At 43.5% G+C, this 19,397-nt stretch overlaps 2 protein-coding genes across 8 annotated transcripts in view; one reads left to right on the plus strand and one right to left on the minus strand.

Annotated features, from left to right (window-relative positions):
• The window catches only part of LOC119383357 (tumor protein D52), a 30,784-nt gene extending 20,331 nt beyond the window's left edge, over positions 1-10,453 (plus strand). For 4 of the 7 annotated variants that reach the window (XM_037651447.2, XM_037651444.2, XM_037651443.2 and 1 more), the window contains 3 exons: positions 2,394-2,495; positions 6,737-6,797; positions 10,262-10,453. In XM_037651447.2, the coding sequence (XP_037507375.1) occupies positions 2,394-2,495; positions 6,737-6,797; positions 10,262-10,393 (295 nt within the window). In that variant the 3' untranslated portion in view covers positions 10,394-10,453. Of the gene's footprint in view, positions 1-2,393; positions 2,496-6,736; positions 6,798-6,980; positions 7,410-10,261 lie in introns of those variants that run through there. The other 3 variants (XM_037651446.2, XM_037651449.2, XM_037651451.2) reach the window with 1 other exon arrangement.
• Positions 10,454-17,446: 6,993 nt separating this feature from the next.
• Positions 17,447-19,170, minus strand: LOC119383360 (methyltransferase N6AMT1). Its single transcript, XM_037651454.2, has 6 exons — positions 18,955-19,170; positions 18,810-18,896; positions 18,651-18,741; positions 18,467-18,550; positions 17,660-17,804; positions 17,447-17,570 (listed from the first exon to the last, which is right to left on the minus strand). The coding sequence occupies exons 1-6, from the start codon at positions 19,077-19,079 to the stop codon at positions 17,452-17,454; spliced, it is 651 nt and encodes a 216-aa protein (XP_037507382.1). The 5' UTR covers positions 19,080-19,170; the 3' UTR covers positions 17,447-17,451.
• Positions 19,171-19,397: the final 227 nt, after the last annotated feature.

The following is a 19,397-nucleotide window of genomic DNA, read 5'->3' on the forward strand; positions in this document are numbered from 1 at the left end:
AGTTTTTGAAAATAATGAGAATTTTTGTGCGTCGTGATTCCCGACCATGGCAGCAGCCTCCATGGAGACGAAATGAAAAGAATGTGTGTGTAGTTAGGATTAGCTGCACATTTAGAAGCCATAGGTAGTCGAAATCAATTAGGGGTCCCTTACTATGGTAGGCCTCATAATCCTGTCGTTTTGACACATTAAACGACAGAATTTAATTAAATAACTTAATTTCATAGCTAAAAGAAGCCCAAGACAAATTCAGTTGATAAACTATAAGGAGCCTGTCTTGCATGTTAACAACGAAACAAAGCTAGATTTAAGAAATACATGTTCATTTGTGGGCATCACGTGATGAGCAAATGCTACACATATCCAGGGCCTTAACCATTATCAAACTTAAAGCATACTGAACTGCAATACTGAACGAAGCTAACTGTTCAAGTTGCTGGTATTATAAACAGTTTTGAACACTTGTATTTTGCCATGAGAATATCTAATTAAGAGCACATGGAAAGGTAGCAACTGCTTCATCTCGGAAAGCAGTTATTCTTAAAGAAAAGGAGCCTGTTTAGATTCGTCAGGCTTTTAAAGGTTTAGTTCAAATTTTCCAGCTATTGAAACTGTTTCGTTCTAAATTATTTGAAACTGCTACCATTTGTCTTGAATCAATAGCTAATGTATTTGTCCAAGCCAAGGCTGTGCCTTTTTTGAAGAGTGCCATTGCTTGTGCAGGACGAACTAGAAAAAAAAAAACCCGAAAAGATCCACACATTAGAAACCAGGTTCACAGAAGTTTGCCTTTTTTTCATGTTAGGAGCTGAAGTACAAGTTCAGCTGCATGAGTCACACGAGATTCATTTCTTTTTTTATGTAACAAACCATCTCACGTGTAGTTGCCTAATGAGTACAGGCGAACTCCGCTACAACGAACTCCGCTTCAACGAAATTTCCGGTACAACGAAAAATTCTCGGTTCCCCGTCAACAGTCCATAGGAGTCAATGCATAAATATGCTCGCCACAACGAACACTTTTTCTGCTGCCGTTCCGCTTCAACGAAATTTGACGATGCCATTCGGGGCTCAAAAATTTAATTTACCGTGCAATAAACACAATCTCGGACATTTTGATGCATTTTAGAACATAAAAATACGAATTCAAAGTCCGAATCGCGTGTTGGAAGCACCAGAAACCGCCGCTGTTGACTGAGCATGGGGGCCGCCATTGCTTGATAGCGACGGCGATCAGACTGCCCTGCTTTCGCAACTGGCTTGAGTTGCTTCTGAGTGCAATCGCGAAATGATAGCTTTTCCGATGCCTTTCCAATACTTTTCGTGCTTTTCGCGCTTCGCTAGTGGTCAGAGCGACGGTACATCCGCCACATCTGTGTTATCAACGCGAGCAGCCCTGGGGTGCAGTCGCGGAATGGTGCCTTTTCCAATGCCAATGCTTTTCGTGCTTTTCGCGCTTGGCCAGTGCGACCGGTGGTCGGAGCAACAATTCGTCCGCGTTATCAACGGGATCAGCCAGCCGCGAGTGGTGGATAAGAATAGCATAGAATAAGGCGTAAGTCATCGCTCCGCGATAGCACGCCCGCATGTCGCCGTTGTCGGCGAATAGCTAGTGTTAGCGTGTTGGTGCAACTGTGCAATTCATGTTGCGCGCCCGTGCTTGTTTGATTCGTTCACGGAAGCCGTTGTTTCTGCGTGCATTTCAACGTGGCGTCGCTATGCATATATGAGAATCGCGTCGTAACGCTGCTGGGGACGCAAAGGAAGCAGCAGACACTTTTTGAATATTGGAAATAAGTTTCACTGTTCTACTAGCTCAGGTCAGCCATATTTTTTTCGATTTCACCACAACGAAATGTTCGCTTCGACGAACATTTTTCCGAGCACCGTCAATTTCGTTGTAGCGGGGTTTGACTGTATAAGCTTTTCCTATGTGAAAGTAGTGTAGATTACATTAGCTTTAACCAAATGTTGAGGTTGCTGTTAGGACACCAGGGTGTCAGATGCTCGACTGTGTGGTTAAGGTTTCAGTTTCAACCTTGTTTCCAACACTCTTCTCTTGTCGAACTACTTGTATTATACATGAACTTCCCTAAACGATGTATCTCTCACTGATAAACTTTTACTTCCCACTCATAATGCATGTACCACTTAGACATGCGAGGTTAGCTTTTGAGTGTGTACTCCTTATTCGTATATCTAATTTTCCACCTCTTTTCCTAAAAGGCATGCTACAAAATGATTTTTTAACACCCCGCATGTAGTGAAGGGTACTTTGTGAGTTGGAATAATGAAGCATGCCTCTGTGCACATGCGTAGCAGACTTCAAACAACTTACAAATGTGTGATGTAAACGCTTCTCTTTCTATCCCTTTAACTCCATGGCCATGCAGTTACCAGAAGACCAGCGCTACTATCAAGACGGCCGGGGAGAAGACCACCACAGCTCTTGGAAGCCTCAGTGCCAGTGTCTCCAAGAAGCTGGGGGAGATGAAGTAATGCACCGTCCCCTATTTTAAAATTCACTTTTGTTTTTCTCTTCTCTTATATCCACTACCAAAACGTAGCAAAAACAACTTCAGTAAAATATCATGGTACATTCAGCTGGCCCCTACCATGCTCTGACTCGGATTGCAACAGTGTGGAGCCCGCTCTTGATCAGAGGAAGTGAGTGTTACCGAACTGGGCGCGTAGTCACTGGCTAGAGCAATCGGATGCCGGAAAAGAAATCACATCGGCACATTTCTCGCAAACGAACGTGATGGACGTTCCAAGGCCGTTACTGTGACCGCAGACGCTAGACGTCGTTCCCATCCCCAGGTCAAAGGTGCTCAGAGCTGGAGCATGTTGCTCGGAAAGAACCAGCCAAATGTGTTCAGAGTGCACGATTTCGACCAGCCGAATGTAATGTGTGCCGCCAGAGCACCCTGGAGCACTTGGAAGTGACCTGCCGAATGTACCATCCGTGAATGCAGATCACATAAACTGGAACCACCACATTAAAGTTCATTGGTCATGTTGGTTGAGCGTAATGCGAATGACAATTGACATTAGTCGGAACTACAAACAAGGTTGCGATGCTCCAACAAGCGGAATTGGCATTGCAGTCTCTAAAGAAATTTGTATTTGAAAGAACCGTGATATGAAAGTCTTTTGAAGATCCTGTCCTTTGTAGAGAAGACCATCCTTAAAAGCAGTGGCAGGGACTCAAGCATGCAAGAATTGATAATTTTTTAATGCATAACATGTAGTAGTTAATTCAAGAATAAACTTTTGCATGCTTTGCTAAATAACGTGCCTTGTCATTTTCTCTGCATTTTATAAGAGTGACCTGCTAGATCGATTTGATTGGGTGACATTAAAGGGGTCATGAAGCACACCTTGGGCTTGTTGAAAAAACACATCCTGCGGAAAGCTGACACTGCTATGAACTGCTCAGCCAAATATTGCAGTCGTGCGCGCCGTGTAAAGGCTACAAGCGGAGCGCGAAGTTGCTGTTTTCTCAGGCGCCCTCTTTTCAAACAGAGGCCGGTTCTCACTCTCGTCAGTGGGTGGGGCGTCTGCCGGTTGACGTCGCGTATCTGCTTCACCTCGTCGCAAAAGACATAGCATCCTCACTGGCCGATAACCGACATAAATCGAGAGCGGCGTTCGGATCAGATGCACTTCTTGCCACGGTGTGCCGCCACTTGCCGGCGCCGCACTCCTCAGTCTGTGAACTTTACACGGTAGCCGCACTCGCACATGCGAATCACAGCGGAAGAGCGATCGCGTTTCACGACGCGCGCTGACGTAAGTTCTTTCCCCCGTGCCATCCCTCCCTGTGTAGCTTCCAGTGCACTTGTTGGCGCGAGAAAAGAGAGAAAGCGCTGAGAGCGTGCGCCAAACCCTCGTAACTCCGTTCCTTCTTGACGGATTCGTGAAATTTTTGCGGCAATCGATTCGGGAGGCAGTGAACTTCGATACTGAGGTCATTAGATCACGACTTGGAAAAGTGGTTCATAACCTCTTTAAATCCATCATAAGGAGGTGTGTGGCATGTAGTGCTGCTCCCGTGCACATCTTCCTGAATTACTGGAGCTCATGTTAGCAAAGAAAATTTCTCCAGTCTCTTGAGATTTCATTCGAGCAAACTTTAATCATTTCTGCTATCTGCAGTGATAGGCAGGAGACAAGGGATGTGTAAAATTTCATAAGTAGGCTTTCTTACATCTAGGTCTACACACATACGGTTGCCCTGCATAAAATGGCTGCCCGTAAACTCGAACTTCATGTATGCTTTCCAGTGCATACAAGCTCACTTCTGTATTCCTGTGCACGCTTGCTTGACAGCTTTGGTGTGTAGGAGCGAGTGCTCACAAAGTCCCGTGACTGACAGATTTATCGAAGGAAGTAGCTGTCTTGAGTGCCGTGACAGCTATGCAGCTATGGCATGTTGGAGATTGACTTTCATCCTCACTTGCTGAAACTTGTCATGTGAGAAAGCACTTCTTCTTTTAATTCTTTTCCTCTGGCAAATTTTACAACTACAACAAGAAAACATATATTTTTAGTGCCTCTCAAGAGCATTTCCAGATGCCCTTTAGCACGGTAAAAGGCAGTGTCTGCTGCAATATGTAGCCAGGAGCGAGTGCTTGCTGACATATATCTGTTTATTTAATTATTTATGTGCCTACAGTGCTTTTACAGCATTATTTTATGGAAGTAATAACTAATTAAGACATTTTTGCATAGTGTAAGTGCTACATTATCATAGACAGATTTTGCAGTTTTTGTCCATTTTGGAAATTTAGGATAATGAAACACGACAGACACATTTTCAAAGTCATCTACTAGTACTTCGTAAATGCTAACCACCATTCTTCACAAAATAGCTGTGGCTAGTACATAGGGTGTGAAGAAGCGAGCTTGCGCAATCTGGCAAGCGTACACGGAGTTTTGCATTTACACCTCACCACTGTTGAACCAGAGGTTGCTATGCAAATAGACAGTAAGAAGTGTAGCAGGGATATTAGCACTATCTGCCGCATTCTAACGTCTCAACTTCGAGCCTAAGATCCAGCATCCTTGTGTGGGCATGAAAAGTATTGCTGCAAAGCTCGCTTGTGAAATTTTACACATCTCTGAACTACTTCCGTTTCATAGACCGCAAATGACTGGCGCTTTCACTGTGGACAAGGCAAACTTAAAACTGCATTTTCTTGATCATATCATTGCCTCTGGAAAAGTAAACAATGCATACACGAAGCCGAGCAGTAGCATCTGCTTTCTGCAGACTTATTCAGTGAAAATGCATTGAGTTACATTGTTTGGGCAGAGGTAAAAACCTGCTCAAGGTAACTTAAAACAGGAAGGCTTCAACTTCATAAAATACCTTAGTTAAAGGTGGTCCTCACCTGAATTCTTCATTCACTCCAACTTAGAAATGGCATTCTCTACGGCATTAAATGCCATCATTAAATGCGACCATCACGTGCTTTGCATTGTGTAAACTGTTGCTCACTGCATTTTTACCACTGCTACGTCTGCTGGTTTGTCTACTCTATGGCACATTCAACTTTTTTCGAAACATTGTTGCACTCCTATGAGTGCTCGAAACAAGGAACATCATTCAAGGCATGCATAGTAAAAGAGCTAGCCACATCCAGTACATTAACTACTACGACACTTTGATTTCATTAGCTGCATTGCCCTGTGGAGCCCTTTCAAGGTTGGAGCCAGAGAAAGCATGGCCAAACCTAACGTTCAGCTCACAGCGGAACAGCGCAAAAAGGGGCAAAACGCCAAAGATGACAAAGAGACACACCCTTGCTCATCATTTGTGTTTTAGTTTTTTTTTTTTGCACTTTTCTGCAATTAATGTATGCACCCCTAGATACCATGTTAGAAGTGAATTTAATGGCACCAAAGTGCGAGGAAATAACCGGCCATTTAAACTGCAAGGGAGCTGAGATTAGGTAGTAATTTCAGAGGCATACAGTGGATTTAGTTGGTGCAACAACCATGGGGTAAGTGGTAAGATGCCCCAGTTGAGCTTCCTCATTTAGGGGGCATAGGTCACAGCACAAACTCTGCAGAAAGTGTTCATGATCCGAATTTTCTGGGAAGCTTTTTTATGGCATTGGACTTAAAAGGACACTAAAGAGCAAAACGATTTTTCTCGCATTAGTAAAGTAGTCTTCCACGATACCAAAAACACCACGCTTGCTGCGAGATTAATAAGCGAGAAAACGCGCAAAAAGAAAATACAGGTGGCGACGCCACCTTGGAATTCCCGCACCATTTACCGTGACGTCACATATTTTTGACGGCGCCTGCTTGGGCCTACGTAGTTCATAATCGGTTAAATCAAAGTACATTGTCCTCTGAGGGGGCCAGAGACTTGACATAACGAGTTTGTGGAAATTTCGTCGAGCCAGTGGCACCAAAATACGTTAAATGCTCTTTGAAATCCTTTACGTCACGAATCACAAAGTTCGGCGCGAGATTTAAAAATGAAACTTTGAACTTGGTTTTCTCCTCTAATAATAAACCTATGGTGGTGGTGAACTAAACTACACAAGAGTTCTCCGAGCACACTTTATCAATCTAAACCAATTCATTGTTTCTCTTTGGTGTCCCTTTAAGATTGTCTGATAGTGACAAAGGCAGTGCGACATTAGAAGGGAAGCGCGTGCTAATTTGATGTAGCAAACATTTGTTGGCTGATTCAGTGTTCTTCTACTGTATATTTCAGAAACTCCACTGCTTTCAAGTCAGTTGAGGAGAAAGTTGGTTCGGTCTACACCAATGTGAAGGTACGTAGTGAGCGAGAGAGACACTGAACGTTGCATCCGCGCTATTTTTATGCTGACAGAATCCTCGTGTTGATTTTTGGAGAGAAATCTTTTTTTGCCGGCTCTGCTTATTTGTGCCTTGCCCCTTTTCGTAATGTTAGGTGTAATACCACAATGTCACTTGTATGCTTTCTTTTGTTGCAGGAGTCGATCTCTTGAGCCAAAGCGTAGCTTGTTTTCGTAGGAACCTCGGGCACCAGCAACCCCTTCTCGAAGTCTAGATGACTGGCCGTTTAGTAGCTTACATATATAAAAGCCTCCTTTGCCTCGCTGGCTGTCTCGTTCCTCAAATTTTTTTTTGCCCTCTTTCCTTTTTTTGTCTCTGCTTAATGCAGCTTGTAAATTTGTGTGGCTGCGCTTAGTCCTCCCTGAGTTCCTACACACTTGCAGGCATTGAGAGTGACATGTTTGTTGCAAACTTCCCCGCATGGCAAAGCTGTGAAGGCCCGTGCATTTTACCAAGCCACTTTGGTGATATACGTTTTTTTTTTTTCTTGTGCTTGGTGCTGCTTGTCTCCCTGTCTACATTTATTTTTTCTCTAACCTTGTTTTTTAATAAAGCCATGACCTGTCTTTTTTTGCTTCTTGTTTTGTGTTCGGGTGTCCATGTTGTCTTTGCATGTCATCCAGTTTTAGTTGTTGCATTTGACACTGACTATTGCTAGAGGGCAGTCCAGTGCTCACCCATGAAATGTTAACATCAAATTACTAATGAAACACCTCATGGACCCGTTTTGGCTCACACAGTTAATATAATAGCACTAAGGATACTACTTGGCCTTGCCATATGCTTTCAGGATCACACTATAGTACGGCTGCTTTTATTACTCCTTGAAGTTTTGCTTCCATGCTTGCTTGCCTTGGAACACAACTCATTGGTAACCTAGTACAGTTGAACCCCTTTATAAGAGAGACTGATGTAAGAGACAATTGGCTATAAGAGACACCAGTGTGCCTACATCAAAGTAGGGGTTAATGAGAAAATGAGCATATGGTACCCTGCTTATAAGAGGCACCTCACACAAAAGACGAGAACTGTTCCCCGTGCATGTCTCTTATAAAAGGGTTAAACTGTAGTATGTACAGTCGGCATAGCTCTGGCAACTGCGTGGCCAGAGCCATGCTCTCAACAGCAAACGGCTTGTCACAAGACGGCGCAGACAGCAATTTCGGCACACGCTTGCGTGGCCCGTACTATTTTGTGGCCGATTGTACATCCTGAAGCTTTGAACAAAAGGGATAGATAGATGCTGTTTAGCACTTGTGCATAACTAAATTTAGATCATTGGATCAGCTACGTTGACTGTGGTCTCTAACAAGCTGTAAAAGCGAATCTCAATGTGGACCTCTTGTGGTGCAGGTCGTCGGAGCTGACTTACAGTTTGGTGACCGAATTTAGTTCCGGTACAATCTCATGTATTCAGTGAACGAAACCTAAGTGGACAGAATTTCAGGTGTCCCTTTGGCTTGAATGGAATCAAATGCGCATCCACTTAGTACTAAATCTTTCCCTGACCAAAAAAAGGGTTCAACATAAAGTTATTGCACAACAAAAGAATTTAATAGCCATCATTCGTTCTTAGTTCAGAAGCCAAATTGATGGCTCAAGCAGACATTGATGCCAGATAAACCTCTAGCATTTTCTGGATTTACATATCTAAATGCACACATATGTAGACAAGGGCTTCGTCAAAGGCCTTTGCATAATCTGTCATTTGTAATTCCATTAACTTACCTGGCCACCGTGTTTCCTTTAGACTTTGTGTTCATTATGCTGAATTACTTTTATACTACTTAGCTCACCACTGTGCTAGTGGCTGTGGTTATGCAATTCTGAGTGAGGCCTAAGAACTTCCAGATGCATTGCAACACAGGGACCACAAATTTACGACAAGGTCTTGCTACCTAAGCGTTTATTCTTCACAAGTTGGTTTTAGTGAAAGCTGCTCCAAACTTGACAAATGCTGATGAGATGCGGCTATTGCAGTACTGACAAGGGCAGCATGTCATGAATGCGCTGCAATTCCTACACTCATTTCCATGCAGCATATGGAATGGCATCGCCTGTGTTTCAGGTGCACTTCTTTTCTCTGGCAGCTGTGCAGAAGACTTTTCTTTTTTAATCATACACAGGACACAGATTTAGAAAGTGGTCAGCAAAGTAGTGGGAGTAACAGTATTTGCTATCTTTCTACACATTGTACCTTTCTCCTGATTACCGCAACCTTCCTACAAAGGCAGTGTCTGTGTACAGGCATGGTGTCTGATATGTAATACAAAGATAAAAATCCTGTGATGAGTTACGCAAGAGTGAAGTGCTAGCATGTATGGTTTACACGTTGCCTGCACCTTAAACCCTGTATTGATCTTGTTAGATTAGCCTTCCAGATGTATTACAATGTTTTTGTTTGACGATAAGGTATCACTTTAAGAGGCAATCGTCACTGAAGGTCGTGTAGAACGATTTTGTGATTAAGATTGCCGGCTGTGAACGAGTGTACGTAGCTGCACTGGCATTCTCGTAGGCCATGCTATACTGGGCTGAGTGGAAATGATAAAGCACACCCGCAAACACTCTGAACAGATGGGGAGTTTTTCTCAGAAGCACACATTGAACTTGCCATATTTGACACCAGCTTCTTCTTTATGAAGGCATTGTTCTGTGTAACGAGTGGTACTTTGGGCACAATTTCTTGGAAAATTTACTGGGTGAAGCTCTTCAAGAGCTGATACATATAGCACTTCAGCCACCATGTGAATGACGGGTAGCGCATGGATTTGTCTGAACTCAATCCCTTTGGCTACATATGGCTTTGTCACTTTGCGATTCGATCACTCGCAGCGGAATATTGCGTTGTAAGCGCTGCACATTGGAATGGCTTTGGATGTGCTCAGTAGGTACTAAGACCTCCATCTACTTAGAGGAGGTGTTATTGGGAAACTTATAAAAGATGAAGCCGAACAAATGCAAGTATAGTATCTGAACTAACACGCAGACCTGACATACCCACTAACTGCTCACTGTTCCTGTGGTAGCTGAACATTTGCAGTGCCATAGATCTCGTAATTCTTGCAGGGAACTGACTTTTGGAATTTTGGAACACCCATCACTTTTGACAACTAGTACTAGTTATCCTGTTGTGGCCCTTGAATAAATCGCTAAACACACCAACGGTTGCAGAAAAGCGTAAAATTGGGAGCAATTTTAGGATATAGTCTGCTCGTGATTTGAGTGTTCAGTCCAGTTTTAACACAAGCAGTGCAGCACTTCATAGCCAAAGCTGCTTGCGAAATTTACCTTTGAATATGATGCATTCAGAAATGCCCAATAGGACTGGTCTTTTCTTAAACTTGCTTTGCACCTCCCCTCTCTGCTCTTCTCTCCTCCTTTCCCCTACCTCGAACAACCCGCTGTCCATTTCCAGTCCAAGGTGTCGTCACGAAGCAGCAGCGTCAACAGCTTTGAGGACGCACTCAACAGCCATCCAAGCAATACTTCCGTGTCGGCAACGCCCACGACGACTCCCATTACCGAGGAAAAGAAGCCACTTTCCTAAGAGTGGCTGGGTAATAACCATTCTGGACAGACTTTGGCGTTCCCCGTATTTTTTTTTTACCACTTACAAAAAAAAAATCTCTTTCCAACGTGAACCTCTCTGCTTGCAGTCCCTATCCCTTGGTCCAGTGAGACAAGTGTATTAAAACAAAACTGGCTTTGAGAAAGCATCCATGCCCTATCGAATGCTTACAGAAGCGGTTGTAAGTGGCAGAGGTGCAGCTCTTGGTGCACAAACGGTCATTCTTGTTGCACATTCTTAATGGCAGCGGCAAATAGCAGCTTTGCGTCCGGAGAACAACATGTGTGCCTGCTTGTTTTGTCGGACGAAGCTTGTCAAGCAGTAAAATGGCAAGATATCCTGTGACACGCGTTTAGGCATTGCCGCATGTTGTGGAATAAACTGGCACCACATGCATGCGAGCTTGTTGGTTGGGGGGGGGGGGGGGGAGGGGGGTAGCCCAGTGTCCTTTTGCTTGTCCTGAAATCTATATATATTTTTATGTGCACAGAGTGATTGATTGAAGAAAGAGTGGGTAGCAGGCAAAAGATTAAAAAAAAAAACACTAGACATTGAGACTGTGTACGATTTTTGTCTCCTTGTTTGCACGTGTACGTATTCTTTTTTCATTTTACACGTAGTAGTATACCTGTGATTGACGACGTGCGCACTAGCCATGTTTGTGGTATTTTCCGTGTGTGTGATGCACCAATCTTGGCGCATTGTTGACAGGCGTTTTACCATTCCCGGTTATACGATAGCTGCACTTGAGTTGCTCTGAGCCGGTGCAGAGATGCTAACAAGGAGTTCCTGGTGTTATAGTATTGAACTCCCTTTGAGCAAAGAACTGCAGTTTAATTAAGGCCAACTATGATGAAGTGTGTTCTACATAAAAGAGCCCAGTTTCGGATAGCGTGTAAATGAAGCAGCTTCAATGTAAGCTTTTGTTTGAAATAGGAAGGGATACGTAGTGGAAAGCTGGCAGAAATAGACGTTTTGAATACTGCGAACTGAAATATGCCACCATTAAATGCTCGTTGCAAGCGATGCATGTTGTAGAACATTGTGTACTAATGCACTTCAGTATTGGCTCAGCTCTGTAATCTTTAGTGCAAGTTCACGCAGTTAAATCATATACATATTTTACTAACATTACCCAAAGGCTTGCTCGAAAACGTAGTTGTAGCAGCCTTTATGATCTGGAAGTTCTTTCGTTGCCTATTCACGTTACAAGGTTTCATACAGCAGTCATATTTGCAACTTTTTAAATCTACAACTCCTTGAAGAATTTTCCAAGCAGTGAGCGACTGACAGGACTTGGTGTAGAAATGCTTCAAAACTGAGAAATGTTTAGATAGCAGCATAGATTATTGATCTGCTTTTCCCAAATTTGTTCTGCGAAAAGCTTTGGGAACATGAAAATAGTTAAGTTGTACTCGCTGCTGTGTAGCAAATTCACAATGACCAGTTTCAGTTGGAGAAAACTGATAGAGCACAATGCAGAAGTGGTGAGAGACAGCATGTGTGGAAGAATATGACAAGATGATGCTTGGCCTTTTTAACCTGTGCTTCCTGCAAAACATTTTTGCAGCTGACTTGTTTTCAACAATGAGATTGATTACTGTTAATTTAGGGCACAGGACATTTAATTGCAAAATAACACCGGGAACTTCTGGGTAGCAACTCTGAAGACAGCAGTGGTCTTGATTCTCAATAGACTAGTGGAGCGTAGATGTGTACACAATAGATGGAGGACTTTATATATTGAAAACCTCCTGCACGGCAATCATTGTGACCCTGAAAGATTCATCCGATTCGTGCAACACTCCTGAAACTTTTATTGATGGAGTTTCTCTTATGCCGCAGTTGCAATTCACGTCGAAGAATATGGTACACACTATTTTGCCGGTTGCTTCATTTTCCTTATTTGCAACTGATGAAAGTTTGGCGATACATACTCTAATTATTTCTTATTAGTTATATTTTGGGTACTCCTTACAGCCTCCGTATTCGAAGTTTCTTTTTTTAATCCACGTGGCTGACTTTTGAAATATTATGTGTTAATGCCTGTGTCCTGTACTGTATAGGTTTTGTGAATCTGTCTCGTTAGAAATGCAAGCTGTAAATGAAGCTATGTTCCTGTGAAGGGTTTTTTGTCGCTGCATACTTTCTTAATAGGACGGGTCGGAAATAATGACAGAGCGGGGGTGAGGAGTGCACGTGTGGACTGTGGAACGACTTGTCTGGTGCTTTTAGGCAGGCTGTCCAGTGTATCATAAAACGAAAAGGTGAAGTGTCAGCATTAGTAACTTTTGTTTGGATTTTTGTTTGGAATGCTTGTCAGAAAAAAATGATAATAAAGTCTCCTTGGTGTATCCTTATAGATGTGGCTACTTGTATGTTGAACCCTAATGGCATTTTCATTGCTCCTATACATGTGTGTGTCATGCATTTAATTGGGAGCCTTATTGCAAACTCCAAGATCTGCCAGACAGAATCTTGAAGCTGCGATCAAACATACGGTGCATAGCCGCAAAACTTCTTTGAAAACCTGCTCAAGAATCCTCTTTTGACTAAATTTGCGAGGCAGTGGTTGTAATAGTTTACGAGAAACTGCTGTCAGCTGCTGCTGTGAATCTTGGCCCTTTTTTTTTGTTTCATTGACCACGCATAGTAGTTTGTAGTTCACAGTCATAGCTTGTAAGCTGAAGAAAACCTAGTAACTCTGGGGAAAGCCTTTGCAGGTTTCGCAAAGCACACTGATAATGCAAGCAGTATCAACACCACCTCGTTACCCTGCTCGTCTGAAGGAAATTGTGTTCACAGAGTAAAACACGTCTAGCACATAACCTTTAAGGATGCGTATAGTGGCTCTCGGTAAAGGACTTTCATGCTCCGTATGAAGTTCGCCTGACTGCTTTGTCACGCACTTTCATCTGTAGTTCGTGCAGACCACGATAGTACACTGCTCAACATGTATGGCGGTGTAAACCTACATTTGCTTAACTACTGAACATGTTACACCTGCCATGGTCGCCTAGTGGCTGTGGTGTTGTGCTGCTAAACTCAAGGATGCAGGTTCCCAACCATTAAAGGGGCCCTGCAACACTTTTCCAAGTAATCATCGAATGGCTCTATTAGAAGAGTTTATTGCATCACGAATCGACTGCCGCAAAGATTTTTAGAATCCATCAAGTAAGAGTGGAGCTACATGGATTTCTTGCATGCTTATAGCAGTTTCTCTCCTTTAGGGTGTTGAAAGCTACGCAGGAGGGGGACGACTGGTGGCAAGAAGCTACGTCCACTCGTCGGCTCACGTCATGACCTAGAGCACTTTTTCTTTATCTTCGAATGCACAACTGACCTTAAATGTGAATGCGCATGCGCAGGCACATAGCGGCATTTTGTGGTGGCTGTGGTAACAGCAGCTCACAGTGCTCAGATCAGCCAGTGGCGGTGGAGTTTGTGTTTATAACGCGGTCATTTTGGGATATGGCATCATTTGTGGAAAGAAGAGCGAGCAATTGCTAGCTGACTTCGAAAAATTTACAGTTAATTCTCAAGTCGGCTAGAAATCGTTCCCTCTTCTTTCAACAAATGATGCCATATACCCAAGTTCACGGCCATTGACTGAACTGAGCATCATGAGCTACCGTGGCCGCCTGCGAGAGGCTGCCACGTGCCTGCGCACACGCTTGCAACCACATTGAAAGCAGCGTGTTCGAAGGAAAAAAGAAAAAGCGCTCAAGGTCATGACGTGCACATGACATAACTTCTTTCCCCCATGCCATCCCTCCCTGCTCAGCTTCCAGCGTGTTCGTCGAGATGAGAGAAGAGAGCAAGCAATTACAGCGTGCGACAAATTTCTGCAACTCTGCTCAGTACCTGACGAATTCTAAAAATTTTCGTGGTGGTCGATTCGTCGGGCAATGAAGCCATTCAATGGTTACTTGGAAAAGTATTGCAGGGCTGCTTTTAAATGGGGGGTTAAATGTGCAAGCATTTGTGTGCTTAAACGTAGGTGCACATTACGAAAACCCCAGGTGGTCAAAATGAATCTGGAGCGTCCTGCTACGGCATGCCTCATAGTCGTAGTTTTGCTATTTGAAACCCCCAGAATTCAATTGTTTAATATCTGGCTCACGCTTCTGCACTTGATGGCCTTCATTCTACACAGTTCCTTAGCACTTTTGATGCGAGCTACCAAAGAGCCTCTGCATTTAGGCGTTGATAGATTACCGAGAAGCTTATACAACAGTTCTTACGTTATTTTTCTTATCTCATGTTCCAGTAACTTCTGTTCCCAAGTTTACATTAAAGTTACATATCTGGCATGGGAATGGCATGTAAAACTTTGATGAAATACACATGTTCTTTTGGTTAAGGTGGCACACTGTGGAAGCAAATATGGCGCTATGAAAACTAAACTTTCACCTATGTTTGTTGGGGAGTGGCTCTGCTTTTTAGTGGATGGAATGTATATGCGACAGACTTGTACACATTACAGAAGAAAAGTAATTGATTACAATTACTTCAGTCAAAAATTTAAATCGGTGCTGTTTCCAGTAACTCTTCACAAAAGTTAAGCGATGAATTACTGAGAATTATTTTAACAGTAAAGCTGGAGGCAAAACATATGACTGGAGAAAACTATCATCATCATAAATGGATATGTGCCACAGAAATTAGGTGAATACCCCTACTCACCACTGGTCTAAAAATGAAGGCAGCAGTAAGCCCAAGAAATTGCTTCGCATCGACAGCAAGCCGAAGACCCCGAGTACGTAAGAGAGAATACTAGGGAATGGGAAAGGCAACTGCGGCTGTGAGAAGACCTTGAAATGATGGCAAGTTCGTACACTAACGACGACGTGCCCATAGATCTACGAGAGGTGCGAAACACGCTGGTTTCAGTGAGAGTTTCCTGTCTCCGAGTTTGGACATCCGTGTTGTGTCTGTGACTGCCTGTGGTTTAACTCTAACCTTTCTGCAATGAGAATCAACCTAGCATCACCTAGCTAAAGCCTAGCAACCTAGAAGCAACCAGATTAGTGTTCAGAACCGCCCATTTTCACTGTTTCAAGCCTTGTGCAACTTAGTGCAAGCTTCTCTTTTTACATTTTCATCCTAGTTTTATGTGCCAGGCATTTATTTGCCCACTCGCACATAAGAAGCCATTTATGACATGATCTTTTCTCCAACCGAACAGCTCACCCTTATAAAAATCCTGAAATTTGTCAGTGCTACATATCGTACCACGGGCCTCATGCCAAAGAGCAGTCTCTTAATTATTACGCTACTTGTGCGGGTGTAAGGTGTGCGTGAACCTCAACCATATGCACGAGGCACTCGTAAAATAAAAAGATGCAAAAGTGCACTTGCACTTACGTGGCACCTCACATACGTTTCTTGTATAATGTACTGGCGCATTCACATAGTGTGGGAGGTTGCATGTATGTAATCTGCTCTGTGTCTCTCTGTAATGCAAGTTCCAGGGCCCAGATGGTGAAATTGTAGGACAACGTTTTTTAGCTGTCAAATGAAAAGTGAAGCTATAGTCGAATTCCGGATGTGGTGCTGATAATACATGCTGAGCGTCCTGGCCTCCAGATGAGGAAACAAGCACAAAGCTCCCAGGTTTACCTGTCAAAACATTCGCATCCGTTGAGCTGCCGTGTTTTGTGACCATTGTTTGTGCCGAACACAAATGCTAAGAGTCTCGTGTCTTGTAACAAGCTTGTTTTAGTGGGGGCTATTGAGAGAGACTGGTGCGTCAAATGGGGTTGGGTGTTGTGTAGTAAAGGAGGAACAAAAAAATGAAAAAAAAAGAGAACATGAAAAGGGTGGGAGATACCCAAGGTGCGTACCAGTTTTTGTCAGGTTTACAGGAGAGAGGGGTAGGCAAAAGTAATAGAAATACAGTGACAAAGAGTAAAAAAAAGGTAATGACAAGAATACCAAGAAAACCTGATTACAGGTAATCAATCACGTACAGGTCTGATATGTAATGCGGCTTTATTGTAAATGACCTATAGATAACTGCTTGCAAACATTCCAAAACTGGCTATTTCTTTGTGTAGCAGCACACAGCCATGTCCAGTGCATCCCAGGCTTTCGTCGGAGCAGCACATTCCTAGGTGCCATGGCGGCCTGCATCTGCAAATTATCACATGGTCTAATTTGAGGGTTCACCATTGCAGCGGGGTTAATGGTTCATAATAATGCAATGTAGCATGACTGGATGGGCACAGACAAATTTACGCACACGCAGCACTACCTTCAACTATATTCGCTTTTGCATGCATACAGTATAAATTACCAGGCGATTGAAAGCAAAACCAAGAATGCCAACATTTAAGGACACATATCAAGAAGACGTCTCCAACAGCATGATCACAACCTGCTATGTAAAGGGTTATAGTGAAAATTCGAGAAGCCGCATTTATTTTTACAATAACACCAATGAAGACATTGCTCACACACTTTCATTTTCTCAGTTTCACAATGTTCAAGAATTCTGCTTTAAGCCAGATTCAAGATAGTTTGAACGATGTACACTCTGGTGCTGTTGGATTGGTTGCCTGCAGACTTCTTTTTTTTACCACTCAGTTATGCATATTGCATGCATGTGAAAATAAAAATTGTAGTCTTGAACAGCTATGTCCCCATCCAGTCGTGCCATCCAACAGCCTGCCAGTGTGCCTTGGCCAGTTGATCCGTTGCCACAGCGACCCTCAGGCCATACAGCTTGTCCCATGATTGGTTCACAGAAGCGGCTCCGAGGTGCTTTTGTATTACAACTTGCCAACAAAGTGCTCGCGGCAACACGGAAAGAAGTCTGACCATACCACAAGGAGCACCCTGTTTGCTCTGTTAGGTAGTTAGCTCTTAATGTGGATCTCTGTGCTGCATTCTGTGGTGTGTGTACCTACCAGTCGCTGAAAAACTTTTTTTTACTTGACAGCTTCTTATAGTTGTAGGTGTGTAGCCTTCAAGAAAAGTTAAAACCTGGTAATGCTACAGCTGAGCATCTGGACAGCCAATGTGGGTATAGTCTGTCAAGATTTATTTGTGTGCTTTTCAAATCGCAGCACACTAAGAGATTCTGCTCCGCATCGCCTAGAAATAACACATCTTCCCTGTAGGCCATGTGTGGACATAAACTTGCAGACATCATCTGAAAGAAGAAAAAAGAAAGCACTACAAGACGGTTCATTCAAGCCAGCCGGAAGTGGTTAATGTGCCAAAGCTTACAGGAAAACGTACCAGGGTCATTCTCCTTGATGACTAGTAAGAAATACAAGCCATGATCGCTCAGTATTTGGGAAACATAGGGAGCCAGCCTGTCCATGACCTCACGACCTTTTATGCCACCAGCCCAGGATCGAGTCAGCAGCTGATCGCCTTGCACCTACGGAAAACAGGGTGCCAAGTTCATTGCATGTCACCAATGCTACTTGGTTTTGGCAATAATGCTATATACTGTGTTGCTGTCTACAGTTTACGCCAGCTGTGACAATAATTGTGACTGGTGGGCTCGAGCATAAATAGTACAGTCGCAACGTGATGTGTATGTACAGTAAGCTTCAAAATTTGTTAAAGATAAAAATAAAAGGAGGCTACTTTCTAATCCACCAAACTGGAGGGGGTGCACTGAAGCTAGCAAAAGAAAAAAAAATAATATGTCAGTTCGAGCGGAAGAAACCTAAGGCAATAATTGTACAGCAAGGTCGTACTAGCAATGACTAATTTGCGGCAGTGCATAAGGTAGGACGTTATGTGGTGAATGAAGTAAATTTGGTGAGTGTCGGTAATCATTCTGCGTTTAAAGTAACAACAAACATCGGATGCTCTTGCTCCGTTGAGTCTATCGCAATAATAAATCTATGTTAACGCACAGCAGCGATACTGGGGAATCCGTGTTAGCTGAATTATGTTAACTTCATAGAAGGAGTTTGATGGGGGGGGGGGGGGGGGGAGAGTAGTTACCTTGTTTCTTCAGCGACTACGTAAACCTGAGCAATAATGATTGCATATGATTTTCTTTTTGTGCAACGACGCTGAACTGGTTACCTCTTCGGACGGCGTTACGACGTACGGCGGATTAAAAATCAGCAGGTCCACTTGGTTGCGAAGGCGGTCTGCAAGGCATCCTACCTGGATGAGCACGGATATGGTCACAGGCGATGTCACAGCTTACTGTCTCGCCCGCATGCTTGACAATAACAGTAGTCACACAAGCGTACGAACTGCTTACGAGATCGTTTACAACGGCGTCGACATCAGCTCCGTTTCTTTCACAGGTCCTTTTGGTCATAGCTGCGGCCTTTTCATTTATGTCAGTTGCTCTGTAAATCGGCATTCAGTAGTTTCAACAAAGAGAACGGGCTGTCACAGACCGAATATCTGCACTTACATGAAGCAACAAGTGCGGCCTAACGCTTTCGCTATGGCTGCAGTAACAATCCCTGAGCCGGAGCCAACTTCGACGCATAATGATGGCCTGAAAACATGAAGAAACCACATTTCGAAACATGCGACGTATGTTTAGTGACCGTTACCTCCTCCTGGTGATTTCTGGAAGCTCCTTTTCAAGAGCATCGATTAAAAGAAAACTGTCTTCGGCAGGCTCATACACGGTGGCTGCTTCGCTTTCGCTGAAAGAACTGACAATCGGCGTTTCCATTAGCGAAATCCACGTGAGACAAGTTTGTTTTCGCCACCATAACCACGTTTTCACGCCCCAATTTGTTTATATCAGAGTACGCGGTACACCTTTGAGATTCGGCTAGATTTGGCGGCGTGCTTGTTTAAAACGCAGTTGACTGAACGTGGTGCTGCGAGCGCCTCTTGCGTGACGTCAGCGGCTCTCGTCGTCTGCTACTTGGCTACGTTGAGGGCGTAGACTGTATCAGTACTCCTTTGTCCTTATTTTTGTTCTTTGTTATTAACTGGTATGAAACCAAGATCTTCGTCACTTGTCGGTATCGGCCTCTCGCTACAA

The sequence above is a fragment of the Rhipicephalus sanguineus genome, chromosome 2 (assembly GCF_013339695.2).
Source record: "Rhipicephalus sanguineus isolate Rsan-2018 chromosome 2, BIME_Rsan_1.4, whole genome shotgun sequence".
NCBI classification, from domain to species: Eukaryota; Metazoa; Arthropoda; class Arachnida; order Ixodida; family Ixodidae; genus Rhipicephalus; species Rhipicephalus sanguineus.

Bases quoted from the DNA above. Each gene is read 5' to 3' on its own strand.
- LOC119383360 (XM_037651454.2), bottom strand. From the start codon at position 19,079: ATGGAAACGCCGATTGTCAGTTCTTTCAGCGAAAGCGAAGCAGCCACC. The intron at 18,742-18,809 runs GTAAGTGCAGAT...GCCGATTTACAG, and splicing joins GGCCGCACTTGTTGCTTCAT to AGCAACTGACATAAATGAAA. The intron at 17,805-18,466 runs GTAACCAGTTCA...TGTTTTCCGTAG, and splicing joins TCGTAACGCCGTCCGAAGAG to GTGCAAGGCGATCAGCTGCT.